This window comes from Nilaparvata lugens, chromosome 2 (genome assembly GCF_014356525.2).
Source record: "Nilaparvata lugens isolate BPH chromosome 2, ASM1435652v1, whole genome shotgun sequence".
NCBI lineage: Eukaryota > Metazoa > Arthropoda > Insecta > Hemiptera > Delphacidae > Nilaparvata > Nilaparvata lugens.
The window spans coordinates 96,926,871-96,941,126 of record NC_052505.1 but is presented as its reverse complement, the minus strand read 5'-3'; the positions used below and the strand labels follow the sequence as shown (position 1 = coordinate 96,941,126).

At 36.1% G+C, this 14,256-nt stretch overlaps 1 protein-coding gene across 1 annotated transcript; it reads right to left on the bottom strand.

Annotated features, from left to right (window-relative positions):
- Nucleotides 1–561: 561 nt before the first annotated feature.
- On the bottom strand, nt 562–13,495 carry LOC120349737. The gene is made up of 3 exons (XM_039420295.1): nt 13,393–13,495; nt 1,393–1,607; nt 562–1,255 (listed from the first exon to the last, which is right to left on the bottom strand). The coding sequence occupies exons 1-3, from the start codon at nt 13,493–13,495 to the stop codon at nt 1,238–1,240; spliced, it is 336 nt and encodes a 111-aa protein (XP_039276229.1). The 3' UTR covers nt 562–1,237.
- Between the last annotated feature and the right edge of the window lie 761 nt (nt 13,496–14,256).

Here is a 14,256-nt window from a genome sequence, read left to right as displayed (position 1 = left end):
TCACTATACAATTTGTCATTAGAAGAATCAAGGGTGAGCGAGCGTTTAGGCCTCCCGCGATTCCGACAATTGTATTGAATCTTGTAGTGAATCAATCAGTCTGGTGTACACTCAGCGTCCACACACGCAATTACAAAATTTATAGCCGCTACACCATTGACTCAGTACAAGATTCACTCTACATGTGTGAAGCCGTTAAAAAACGCACCACATGATTTAAAATACAGCTTCACATGATTTGGCGCCCAACAGTGATAGGCATTGAAGAGGTGGATAATCGACTACGAGGATTATTTAGTTGCTCAGTATACTATAGCGCTGACAACGGGAAAATTTTTGAAAAATTCATGGTTGTGAATTTCTTCAATTTAATATTAACTGTTCACTGTTATATAAAATAACAAGAAGTACCATACCCAATTTTGAACAGAAAAGAAATTTATCGATTGATGAATTTTTAGAGAAAAATCGAACTCAGAATTTTATTATCGTGTTATTCGAAAATTGGTCATACTATAAGTCATAGGTATAAGAGATATCATAAGAAAGGTCATATTATTTGAAGAATATTAGGTCTATATTGAAACAATTTATAAAAAATTTACAGAAAAGAGGATTGAAGTTATTTACATTTTTTAAAAGTTTTTAAAGCATAAAGAGGGAAGCAAAATTAAATCACGGATATATTGTGGAATTCAAGCAGAGCATCACTGCTTTTATATAAAATTTTGCAAAGAATACTAGCCCTATATATAGAATTGCGGCAAAAAATTATAAGAATAAAATATTTATAATAATAATAATAATAAATTATAAGAGGCGTACCTGTATTACCGCATAAGTGTTCACTGTGTATCCTTTATGTTGTTATCATTTTATGTTAACGATATTGCTACTTTGATTCACTTCATCACTGAACATATTATTGAAGCACACTTTTGTATTCCTTCACTTCAACGAATTTTTTACACTATTTCAACTTGTGGTCATTCATTTGTAATCTTGCACATAACCCCACATATTGGCGGTCGTTTCAACGCACTTGCACCTTTACATCATCCAATAAATTATGGAAGTACCACACCGCATCCTGGAACCCACATCGGCGACTTCAAGGACGGAAGATGTCGCGCGGGATAAACGCCCATGCATTGCCGTTCCAGAGGTCCGGACGCCCGCATCTCATGTCATAGAACCATTGCCGCCATCCGAAGACCACACACCCACCCCTTCCGTGTTACAGATGAGTCTCATCCTGGAAGCATTGAACGATATGATCAAAGAAAGGAAACAACTGAACGAAACACTAAACAATATAAATAAGAACTACGACCAAATAAAGGAAGTCAAACAAGCAAGCGGACGTGATACATGTATGGAAGACCAACCTACCGAAAATGTCAAGGCTGAAGTCGCGCCGCACCCCGCAGAACGCCGAGAGGAGCCGGACGACATCACCCGCCAAGCTGAGGACGTCATCCATGGCATAGAGGGACAGCCCGTACCACCGCGCGCCGGACACCAGGAGTCCAAGGACGTTGCCGCCACGTTGAAGAGCAGCCCGGACCGCCGACCGCCCACATCACCCCATCCACCGAGGACAGCACCTGCAACACATCAAATCAGTATCCATCAAAACAATCAGAAAACAACATTAGAACAATTAAAATCCGCATAAAGTCAAGACCACACACAAGCAGCAAAACAATTCAAGAAAGAAGAAAATATCTAGAAGAACCTACAACCACCGCCGTCATGTTAGGCTAAAATCGTACATCAAGCTTCCTACCAGCATGCAAGAAAAAAGAAAAATGTATCAAGAAGACCTACAACCACCGCAGTCATGTCCGGTTAAAATCAAACAGACTGTACACCGGCATGCAAAAAGAAAGGATTATTGAAAAACCCACAGACACCACCGGCATGTCAGGTTTAAAAAGATCAAACTGCATGTTACCGGCCGACAAAGAGGAAAACAGTATTAAGAATGATTTACACCACCGGCACATTCGTTTTAAGCCAAGTTTGATAAAACGGATAGTTGCAAATTGGAATTGAACTTAAATAACACCGAATCAAATTTAGATGGGGGCTTGAGGAGAATAATATTTTAATTAACTGAAAGCTACGTTGTGAATTACACCATTATCAAACACTTCATAATCACAGCCTACCCATTGAATCATATCTTTGCAGACTAGCATCTTTCTACTGCAGCCTAATCAACATAACCTAACTTCGCCGCATCTCAGCTAATAAGGAAATATTATAAATCCACATCAAATGAAGAAATTATTATCAACTTTAATCAAGAAAATAAAACTGAAAACAACTTTAAAAATTTACCAACCTAATCAAGCCATCCCCTCGTGTCAGAGTCATCACCGAAACAATCGCCTGGTATCATCTGCACAACTGAAAAATAGAAACAAGAATTATATTATCCACGGAAAATAATTATAAATTAGAAATAACATGAAATTAGTAGTGAATAGGAGGAAAGAAAATAAACAAAGTTTATTTGAAAAAATGTGTAAATCTAACCTTGAAATACAGAATCGATAGAAAAATCTATTCAGAACCAAAGCCTGTTCGATAATTTTCTTCGTCCCACCAACCAATGTGTACGAAATCCTAGAGTCAATGTTAATAGAATCAAAGCAATATCGTTAGTTAATTATTGTAACCTATTATTTAATGTGGAATTATAAGTAAAAAACGCAAACAAAAAAATATATATTTATGTTAATTGCACGAAATGCGCATGTTCTGTGTCATATAAATGTATCTCTAAAAAACTCCAAAGAAAATGAAATTCTTACCTTCAAATGTGAAATTTATTACTGTTGCATCAAAAGATCATGAATTGAAATTCAAATTGATAAATATAATCTTAAGGACTTAATATTTGTAACCAACATTGATAAAAATCAAGAAAGCCATTTCAAGTGTAACCCTGTTTGTACGCAACGTACTAAGCGCAAATAAGAAATTGCTCGAGTCAAACGGTAGACGATTGTCAAGTCACCGAAGTAAAATCACACTCTCACCCAATTTATGTAAAAGCCAAACCAAAGAGTCGAAACCTGTAATAACTATGAAAAAATGATGAAAGTCTATATTTGTTGCAAATACTGTTCAAATCTTAAGAAGTAATATGTGAAATCTTGTATATTTGTTATAGTTATGGGTCTGCTCATAAGCCACCCATGAATGGAAGTTGTGGAGTTGTTTTAATGAAGGATCCAAAGAGACCTCATTAATTATTGTATTTCGATTGTATCCAATGGAAGGAACAATCAATTATTTATTTTCTCGTAGCCAAAAGTGCACGATATATTGTTTTTAGTGTTAAGTGTTGAGTTTTCGTAGAAGTAAGGAGATGAAATAGTGTATTCATCACAATATCGGATTTTTCAAATAGTCATTGTTTCGACTCGTCTCCCAATTACCTATTTAAAATATCCTGGGGGCTTTTGTGTGATGAATTTTCAAATAGATCTCATGAAAAGAGAGAAAAATTGTGATTACCTTTTAAAATGAAGGAATTTGCTAAAGGAATAGTTAGCGACCGAGCGATAAAGCTTACTTATCAATAACTGTATATTAGATAAGAGTACCGTTCTGTACTGAATATTTTTCTAGGAAAATTATTCAATAAAATTATAATTATTTTGCGAATAAAGCACAAATTATTTATGAATCGCTCACTGATTTTGAGGTTACACTTTGTTTACTATCGATCAGATGTTTTTAAAACAGTTCGAACGCAGCTGACTGATTCAAAGCATTGTCAAATGTCATGCCGGTTTTCATGCAAGGTAAAATATCATTCCTAAAAATTATAAAACTATCAATAAAGGATCAAGAATTTCAAAATAAAAAATAAAATGTATGTGTTATCGTTGAAATTATTTATTATTTAAGAAATTATATTATATGTCAGGTCTTATTGTAACTAAATAGGTCATAGCATGAAATTATATTATTGATAAAATGGCAGAAATTAATTATAATAATCTCAAACCTAATAAAAATTGTACAAGAATATTAATTTATTAATAATTTAATTCAACTGAACCACATGGTAATTAAATCTCTTTGGTAGGTCTAAGCCAATCACAGTGCATAGAAATAGCACCAAGACGGTGATCGTTTGAAAGCAACACATGTTAATCTATTATCAGACACCAACCCTGCCTTATCATTTACGCTAGCACATGTACATTGTATGAGAGGAACTATGTCTATAAGATTAAGCAGTTTTAAGAATTACATAAATTAAATTATTATTGTAATTAAAGGAATTGTATTCTACTGCTTGCCACTGACGTCATGTTTACGTCACAAGCGTTCTACCAATGGCAAATTTTTATGCAAATTATTACATTGAGATTCTGAGAAGCAAGGTCTAGCCTAAAAGCTTAGAGAAAAGAGCAGCACTTCCCTTTTGAAATCCTCACCGTGCAGATCTCTTTTTATAGTTACCAAGACCTATTTGTGAAAATTTCTTGTTCGATTTTAAATGTTCTATTTGTGAGCCGATATTTTAGGCCAATTTATTTGTTATTCGTAAATTTCTGTTCTCATCAATCGATAAATTTAAAAGCTTAAAGTAAATTATCCCTTAATTAATTCGGTGAAGGAGATATTTAAATTAAAATTCCCCACGTGCTGAAACCGAAGCCTGGATTGCCGCCGATCAAACGATTTTTGATCTAAAGAAGAAAACCACGACCGCCAAGGAATTCACGTGAGTTATAAGTCATAAGGGGCCCCAATCTACGCTTCGAAAATATTTCAGTGCAGAAAAACATAAATTTTTCTTCGTTAAATTATTGGCCACGCCGACAAGCGCTTTAGCATTTAAGAGCCTAGAATTTATTCATATTAATTTATAAGAATTTGTAGTTGATTAACTATCCTCCGCTGCCTGAACCACGACCCCGAGCATTTTTTTTTTTTTTTTAAATATTTTATAATTCATTTTTTCACTATTCTTTCAAAATTGTTCAATTTTATCAATCGTAAAATTCTGTTGAATCACGCATGGTATCATGCAAGCACAAGAACATTTTTAACTCCTTCTGTTAATGCTAAATTATTATCAACCTGTAAATCAAATTCTGAATCTGCACTGTATGATTGCATATTTTATTGTAATATATTTCAGTTTTGTTAATTCGCTTTCTGAGTTCGATTATTTCTTAAGCCTGTCAATTATTGTGTCTGATACGTTCTATATCATCAAGAACCGATCGAATACGATCATTGGAATAATTGAATTAAGCTGGATATTGGAACAGGTCTAAGTGGATGTAGCGAGTGGGGTCAGATCGAGATATTTATTCTTTGTCCTTACCTGCTCATATATCAGCTTTTATCTGTTACCTACCTCGACTTAGGAGCGAATGCATCAATTGTACAGCAGAGGCAGCCATAGATCATATAAATTCCTACAATAGAGCTTAAAACCCGACAAGACTCTGTTCTCGAAATATATTCTGAACGATATTTGGTTCAAATACCGTATTTTAATCCTTCAGAACTTATTAGAGACGCAGTCCCGTAAATTAGCTACATCGGGATTTTTGCTCGACCTGTATGATTTTGTATGCTCATTCTTCACAGGTAATAATTTTAAGGTATCCGTCTTCAGTGTTTAGCGATCGCTACACTACTTATAAAAATTTCATCACAATACAATTTGTCATTAGAAGAATCAAGGGTGAGCGAGCGTTTAGGCCTCCCGCGATTCCGACAATTGTATTGAATCTTGTAGTGGATCAATCAGTCTGGTGTGCACTCAGCGTCCACACACGCAATTACAAAATTTATAGCCGCTACACCATTGACTCAGTACAAGATTCACTCTACATGTGTGAAGCCTTTAAAAAACGCACCACATGATTTGCCGGCCCAACGTGAGGCATTTAGATTCAGCACCACAGTGTGTATATCTGTGAACACGATAACTCCATCACTAATCAACCGATTGAGTTGAAATTTTAAACTTAAGGCCCTTATACCATGAGGATTCGACAATAAGAAATTCAATCCAAAATGGCGGATAATGGCTAAAAAACCATGTTTTTCACAGTTTTCTAGAAAACGGCTCTAACGATTTTCTTCAAATTTATACCTTAGATAGCTATTTATAAGCCCTATCAACTGACATGAGTCCCATTCCTGGGAAAATTGCAGGAGCTCCGTAATATTCTTGAGAAAAATGGCGGATAATCACTGAAGAACCATATTATTCACGGTTTTCTCAAAAATGACTTGACCGATTCATTTCAAATTCATACCCTGTATAGTTATTTATCAGCTCTATCAACTGGCATGAGTCTCCATTCTGGGAAACTTATGGGGGGTCCACCCCATCCTTGAGAAATGGACTTAGTAACCTCCTTCTCGTGCATGAGGTAGGTAGGTAGCGCAGTTCATAAAAAGAACACATAGTCGAGATATTTCTTCTGTACGACAGCTGTTTTGATGACTTTAAAAAAAATGACGACTAAAAAAAATCATCGAATTTCACAATTCACACAAAGAAAAAGTACTCTGGAAACAATTATATATACACATACAGAAGTCTGATCTTAGTTTCAAATATGAGCAAGGAAAGTTGTGTGAGTGTACCACACCAGATTTTTTTCTCACTGATTGTTCACTGTGACCATAAGCTAACACTAGGATAAGATGGGCCGGAGTGATGCAGAGCATGAGTTGCAAGCAGCAAGCAAAAGGAGCGCTTGTGAACAGGGCTGGCTGTCGGCATATCTGCTCTGTTATTTCGAGCCAGCCTGCTCCTTCAAACTGCTAATAATTATCAGTCCACTCCAACAACAAAACGAACAAGGATGGAGAACCCAAAGAAGAAGTAGGAAGAGAGAAAACGATAAAGACGGCGAACCAGAAGAAGGAGGAGGAAGATAGAAAACGATAAGGATGGTGAACCAGAAGAAGAAATAGGAAGAGAGAAAACGATAAGGATGGAGAACCAGAAGAAGGAGGAGGAAGTGAGAGATGTAGTTGTTGGAGGTGTTGGAGGAAGAGAAAGACTTTGAGAGGGAGATTGTGGTGCAGGAGAAGGTTCAGGTTGTGAAGTAGGATGAGGAGGAGGAGGAATAGAAAGAGAAGGAGAAGGATTCTGTGGCCAGGTAACAAGAATGGGCGGAGTCCTTACAAACACCACACACACACACCTGCCTTGGTCCAGTACAGCCTCCTCTGCTTCATCATCTTCTTCGTCTTCTTCTCCTCCTCCTTCTCTTCTTATTCTTTATATTCTCCTCTCCTTTTTCTTCTTCCAACGAACCAACCGTCTTTCAATCTGCTTCTTAATTGTTTCTTCGTATGTCCTATGTGTCCCAACACTTCTGTAGTGTTCTTCTTCTTCTTCTTATTCTCCATCTCTTCCTTCTTCTTAAATCTTTCTTCTTCTTCTTCTTCTTCTTCTTCTTATCTCCATCTTTTCCTTTTTCTTAAATCTTTCTTCTTCTTCTTCTTCTTCTTCTTTTTCTTCTTCTTCTTATTCTCCATCTTTTCCTTTTTTCTTAAATCTTTCTTCTTCTTCTTCTTCTTCTTCTTCTTCTTCTTCTCTTTCTTCTCCTTCTTTTCCTTCTTCTTAAATCGTTCTTCTTTCAACGAACCGTCTTTCAATCTGCTTCTTTATTGTTTTCTTCGTAGTATATTATGTTCTACCTGTGATCCAACACTTTTGCAGTACTGTATTGTAAAAGATAATTTTTGTAAAGACACCCTTCTTCTTCTTCTTCTTCTTCTTCTTCTTCTTCTTCTTCTTCTTCTTCTCCTCCTTCTCTTCTTCTCCTTCATCTACATCATTTTCTTCTTATTGTTTCTCTTGTATTCTTTCTCTGTCTCTTTCATCTCATTTATGTTATGCCCTTCACACCCACACCGACAATCGATGCCTATTTTGATCTATATACATGATATATAGAGCTTTAGAAGGCAACGATCTATAGATCAGAGCTAGAGAGATAAAGAAGCGGTGAGATCTTAAGAAGCCGATAACTTATGAGATGATAAAGATTAGTGCATCACTCCGATATTGCTTGGCATTAGAGAGGTGTTCTTTATCGAATGTGTGATGGAGAGAGAGGAAGATGTTGAGAGAGGTGGAAGAGGAGGAGGAGTAGGATGGGGATGATGAGGAGGAGGAAATAGTGGAGAAGATGAATGTGTAGTAAGTCGAAGAAAGGATTATAATGTGAGTGTGACAGAGAAGATAAAGAAAGAAAAAGGATAGTGGGTGATGGTGGTTGGGAAGGCGGTATAGGAGGAGGAGAAGGAGAAGAAGGAGGTGTAGGAGGAGGGGGAGAAAATGGAGAAGGAGATGGATGTGGAGTGAGACGAAAAAAGGATTATAATAAATTTTATCTGCACATCCTTTTAAAGAGGTTGAAAATCTCTTCAGATCTGTTCTTTGTTTCACCGCTCGACCGCCATTCAAATTATTATTGTTCTTCCTCTCTCTTTTTCTCCTTATCCCTCTTCTTCTTCATCTCCTCCTCTTCATTCATCGTCATCATTGTTCCTCTCTTTTAATCCTAAATTTTCAGTTTATTTCTTATCCTTTATCATTTCTCACTTCAGTTTTCCTGTTATCTTTTTTAGAGTTATTTCTCCGCCATTTCACCTCTCCAGCTAGGACATAATATAACTTATAATATAATTACATATATAATATAATTACATAATATAATATAACTTCATACATAATATCTCCATCAATGCATTTTCCAAGATGAATATCAGAAGGCAGAGTGCTTTCCACACTGAGAAAACTCTGAGAAAAACTGTATAGATGAAAATGACGCTGGGAGTCTTTCATACTGTGCCCTTCTTACACTCTCACCCCAATAAAACAGTAATTATTGTAAGTAGTCGACAATAATCGGCTTGAGTTAACAAAGAATTGGCTAGAAATTTGCAACATGAACGACCTATACCATGGGGTATCTACTCCTGCAATCTTTATCAACTATCCATCTTACATAAATATCCACTGCTATACTATGTTTGATTTGTTGTTTAACCTTCATGAATCACTAAATAGTTATAATAAATACCTGAAATGCCTCATATGTACCCTACACATGAATCCATAGGTATATCAGGAAATAAAAATCCAAGAACCCTTCATTAAAAACTTTTATTCACAACATGGTATCAAAATGTTTAAACATGTTGTGAACAAAAGTTTCTAATAGAGGGTTTTTAGAATTTTATTTCCTGATAAATAAGAGTATCCCTAACCAAAAAGTTATTCCATAGTTAAACTATGTTTTATTCAAGGTTTTGCCATGGATAAACCTAGGATACATTCTAGGTATTCTAGGTACATTGATACAGCCTTTGCACATATCAAAAAAACCATGAATAAATTAAATAAAAACATTATAAAAAACTTGTAGTACCCTTTATTATTAAAAACTTTAAAATATTTCAACGACCAGTTTCTACCATAACTTAGGTCATTTAATTTTATAATAGCTGTCAGGCTCGCATCGCTCGCCATATCCGTCTAGCCAGGGGGCTCTGCCCCCTGGACCCCCGACTGGATCGTCCAAAAATGAGATCAGCGGGCTCGCTTCGCTCGCCTGCATGTGGACCTCAGCGGAACCTCTGTACCGAATTTGAACGTATTATGTCAATTCGAACACGAAAAACACCTGTTACTATATCGGCGTATCTTTGTCGAACAAAATTCTTCCACCTCAGCTAAACCTGTGTACTGCATTTTTTTAAATATATTTCCATCAATAATTATTGAAAAAGGTGAGGAACGCAGAAAAGCTGAGAAAACGGTAATTTTGGCTAATTGGATAAATTGGTATTTAGGAGGTCCTAGATATGTATTTCAATCTTCAACTGGGTGCCAACCTAACAAAGTCAACTCAACTTAATGCCAACCTGACAAGATTATTAATTTAGTTACCAGAACAACTGATTCGAAGAGGTACTCTCTCTAGATTATAGTTCTATATTAACACATGGTATGGACATTTCAATTATAATAATTTTAAGATATTGGAATAAGAAGAGCATACATGCTAAAAGAACTTTAAACCCTTATAAACAACCCTTAGAGTTAAAATATCGCCAAAAGATTTCTTAGTGCGCCTCTAAAGGGCCAACTGAACATACCTACCAAATTTGAACGTTTTTGGTCCGGTAGATTTTTAGTACTGCTAGTGAGTGAGTGAGTGAGTGAGTGAGTCAGTCAGTCAGTCAGTCAGTCAGTCAGTCGGTGAGTGAGTGCCATTTCGCTTTTATATAATAGATAAATAAATCATGAATAATATAACAAACACATGAAAAGCCTCACATATATCACAAATTTACAGCTGTAACTCACTAATAGTGGGTAGGTTTGTGATTTTGTATTCAATTTTTTCAAATAAGTGTAATATTTCTCAAGTTTTTTATTCATTGTGATACATTCTTTGATTCATTTGAAGTATAATGTCAACCTTCAAAATTCAAAATATTTAAATCATTATTCCTGGACCAAAAAATCAAGTAACGAAGCAGTGTGTGATATTATAACCTCAACATTTTGACCTAACTTTCTATCGAAATTTTTGGAGAGAAATAGTACAGGCTCAGCCTAGTTTTTCCTTCAATGTCATAATTATATTATGATTGTAGTATTTTGTACAATAAATAAATGATAAAATGAAAATGAATATCAACCCTAAAGATGAAGCTCAATTTCCCACGGTACTAAAACAAAGCTATGGTCGCAATTATGTAAATAAGCCGCTTCAAGTGATTTGTCATAGTAGACTATAGTGCATAGCATACTTGGAATTCCTCAGAGGAATTTGCATGTCCAGGTATGTAGCCGCTTTGCATAAATGTATGCATACTTGTTGTCAAGGTATTTGTTTAGGCGGTGATTTACTGGGTATTTTTCAGTCCAGCGCAGATGTTAAGGTGCGTACACATTTACGCGCCGCGATCATGAGCAATTCACTTTTAATCAGCTGATGCCAAGCTTTTTATATCTGTATCTTACCGTTTTTGTAAAAATACAGTTATAGTCAGCTGATTAAAAGTGAATCGCTCATGTTCGCGACGCGTATATCTGTACGCACCTTTAGATGTATGGGTTTCTGTCTGTACATTTTTAGGCCGGTTTGCACGAAAGCCGGTTAAATTTTAACCGTGATTAATTCCAGGAGAACCAATCAGAGGAGGCCGTTCTGATAAGACGGCTTCTCTAATTGGTTCACGTGGAATTAATCACGGTTTTACCGGATTTTGTGCAACCGTCACTTATTATTCTAAAATGCAACCCACAATAAATGTTATGGGAAAATGAGATGGAACAGTTGTCATTCAATGTAAAATCACAGAGGAAAGATAGCTTTAAGTGTCGGCTCTTCCCAGATGTTGTGTCTCATCTTGAAGCGTGATCTCGCGTGCACTTGCACATATCCAATTATGAAGGAAAGATATCACAAGAAAATATCCAATGGTATAGGGAGTTATGTTCCAATTTTCAATGTTAACTTAAGCTGATAATCCTTGCAGGTCTGTTTTTTAAAGCTATGTGATGCTGGTAGTCTCTCATACTGTACCATTCTTACACTCTCACCCCAACAACACAGTAATAATAGACAGTAGTCAAAAGTAATTGGCTTGAGTTGACAAGAAATCGGCTCGAAATCTGGTACATAAACGACCTATACCGTGAAATATCTATTATTTACTACACAAACGACAATGATGTAATAACATTCCATACGTAGATCTGCCTACGTAAGCTATCTCTTATCTATAATTCAATCCAATGTTATCATACTCAGTTGCATTTTCGTTTGTGCGTAAACTTCCGCAGTCGACGACGACAAGCATTGTTGACATTCATATTGTCCAAATTTCAAGTGAGCTAATCAGCTGATCAAATAACTTTTCATTATTTGAGCTTATATTGATTCAAGAATCAATACATTCTTAATAATATCAACATATTCCCATTTAAAATTATTCAAAACTATGAACTCAACCTCCCTTATTAAAACATAATTGAACGTTATCTTTTAGATTATTTATATAAATTGAAATCGACCCACTCTGAGTGGAAATACTCATCCTGTCGACGGCATTTACGCACAAACGAAAACCTAGCTTCACACTTCCACCCCAACAAAACATTAATAATAGACAGTGGTTGACAGTAATTGGCTTGAGTGAACAAGAAATCGGATTGAAATTTGAAACATAAACGACCTATACCATGAGGTATCTACTATTTACTACACAAATGTGGTAGCATTTCGTATAATCTACGTATGCTATCTCTTCTCTATATCCAATGTTATCATACCCTTCAGCCAGTTACACACACATCAATTCTGGACGTATGATATTCTGCCGCCCTTATAAATTCTATTAGATTGAACAGATGATTTCAAAAAGATCCGTTTAATCTCCGATTAGAATTTGATATCGGGGCACCGATAGCTTCGCTCGTTATTTTTTATTGACTTTTAATAAACCGAACACAATTCTTTAAAGTGATTGGGGAAGTACTAACAGGCACAGCCCAAAACTGTTTCTTTCCCGAATTTTGATTTATACACTATAAATAGTCCAGAAAGTAGTTATGTTCCATACACTTGAATTCAGGTTCAATTTTCTGTTCAAACATTTGAAAACAAAAAATGTATAATGTAGATTATATACAAACTAAATTGAATAACAAAATAACACTCACCAATCACTTGAGATTGTCAAATAATAATCAACTTTGGAAATTAAGATATACTCTAGTTTAGGAGGATTATCATGTCATGTCAACAAATCAGATTATGTTGATCAAATCGATTAAATTGTCTAGCTAGATAAAATTTCTCGCTGATTGATTATGATTACACAGCTGGAAATAATTCTGTCTCTCTCCCACACAGGCACACGCTTCTTCTGTTATCGAGAGACGACGGAATTATCATCTGTTTTCCAAGGATGAATTATCCTGAACGACATCAGCGAGTTTTCCAAAGGATGAGACCTAGTGCAATCGAATCTTTATATCATAAACCTACTATGTTCCAAATTTCGTGAAAATCGTCAGAGCCGTTTTCGAGATCCGTAAAACATAAATAACCAGATAAGTATAAAAATAGTCAGATAATATATAAAAATAACCAGATATATACAGAAATTGCTCGCCTTATATAATAGGTTCCTCATTAAAGCTTTATACAGATAATCTGTAGATTTTTATATTCAAATTTAATACAGATACAACAATCAGCTTCAAATGTGATACAAAATTCGTGATACGATTATCGTTTCAAAGTGATTCAGTTGAAGTGTGAAACAGAACGCAGTCTACCTGTGAACCGGACTTACTGCCAGCCTGAAGCAGTCTCAAGTTTTTCGAAAATAAGTGGCCGCCTCTCCAATTTAGTCGAGTGTCGGTTTTCGAGCCTTCAAAGCCGCAATCTGCCGTCATTCCTGGGCGAGCGAGAGAGACGGCATCATCCCCTCACAACGTGCTAGAGAGAGACAACACTATAGAGATCTGGCGAGGTGTCGAGAGCACAAATTTGAGCCGCAAATACATGTTATTAGTGCGGCGGCTGCGGTGTGGATGCCTTAAAACTGCCTCAAACTCAGAGGCGATAGCCTAACATTATAAACGAGTGAAAATAATTTCAGAGTGGGTTTAGTCTGTATAGCCTAACAGCGGCACTGTTTGTACAAATATTTGCCGACCCCTCCCTCAGCCCTCGCGGGGTCCTAATTGTCCCCCGGTCCCTCCTACCCCCTCGTGGGGTCCTAATTGTCCCCCTGTGGGAGGGGGGGAGACCGTAATTACAGATGCTGTTCACCAACTCATCTCAAAGACAAACCTCTATTCTAGCCCTCTCGACGGTTTATAAGTAAGGTCTAATTAGGACAAATCCAATGTGAAACGGACGCCTCAATTCTATCAGAATACAGCCTTCCATCTTCAACATAATATAACACTTTTTTCGTTTAAATCAATTCATTTATTTAAGAAATTTGAATGCTAGTCGTTCTATTTAATGAGAAAAGTGTGATTTAATAGTAAGCAGTTTGTGATGGAAAACATCATTGAAGAATAATAATTTTCGCCACACTGCACAGAAAGCAGCTGTTTTCCAGTCCCTACGTAGATCTGAAAGACATTGTTTGCAGACGACTCTCGCCTAACGTCAGAACAGGTTTCTTTCTAAGGCCGGAAAGAGT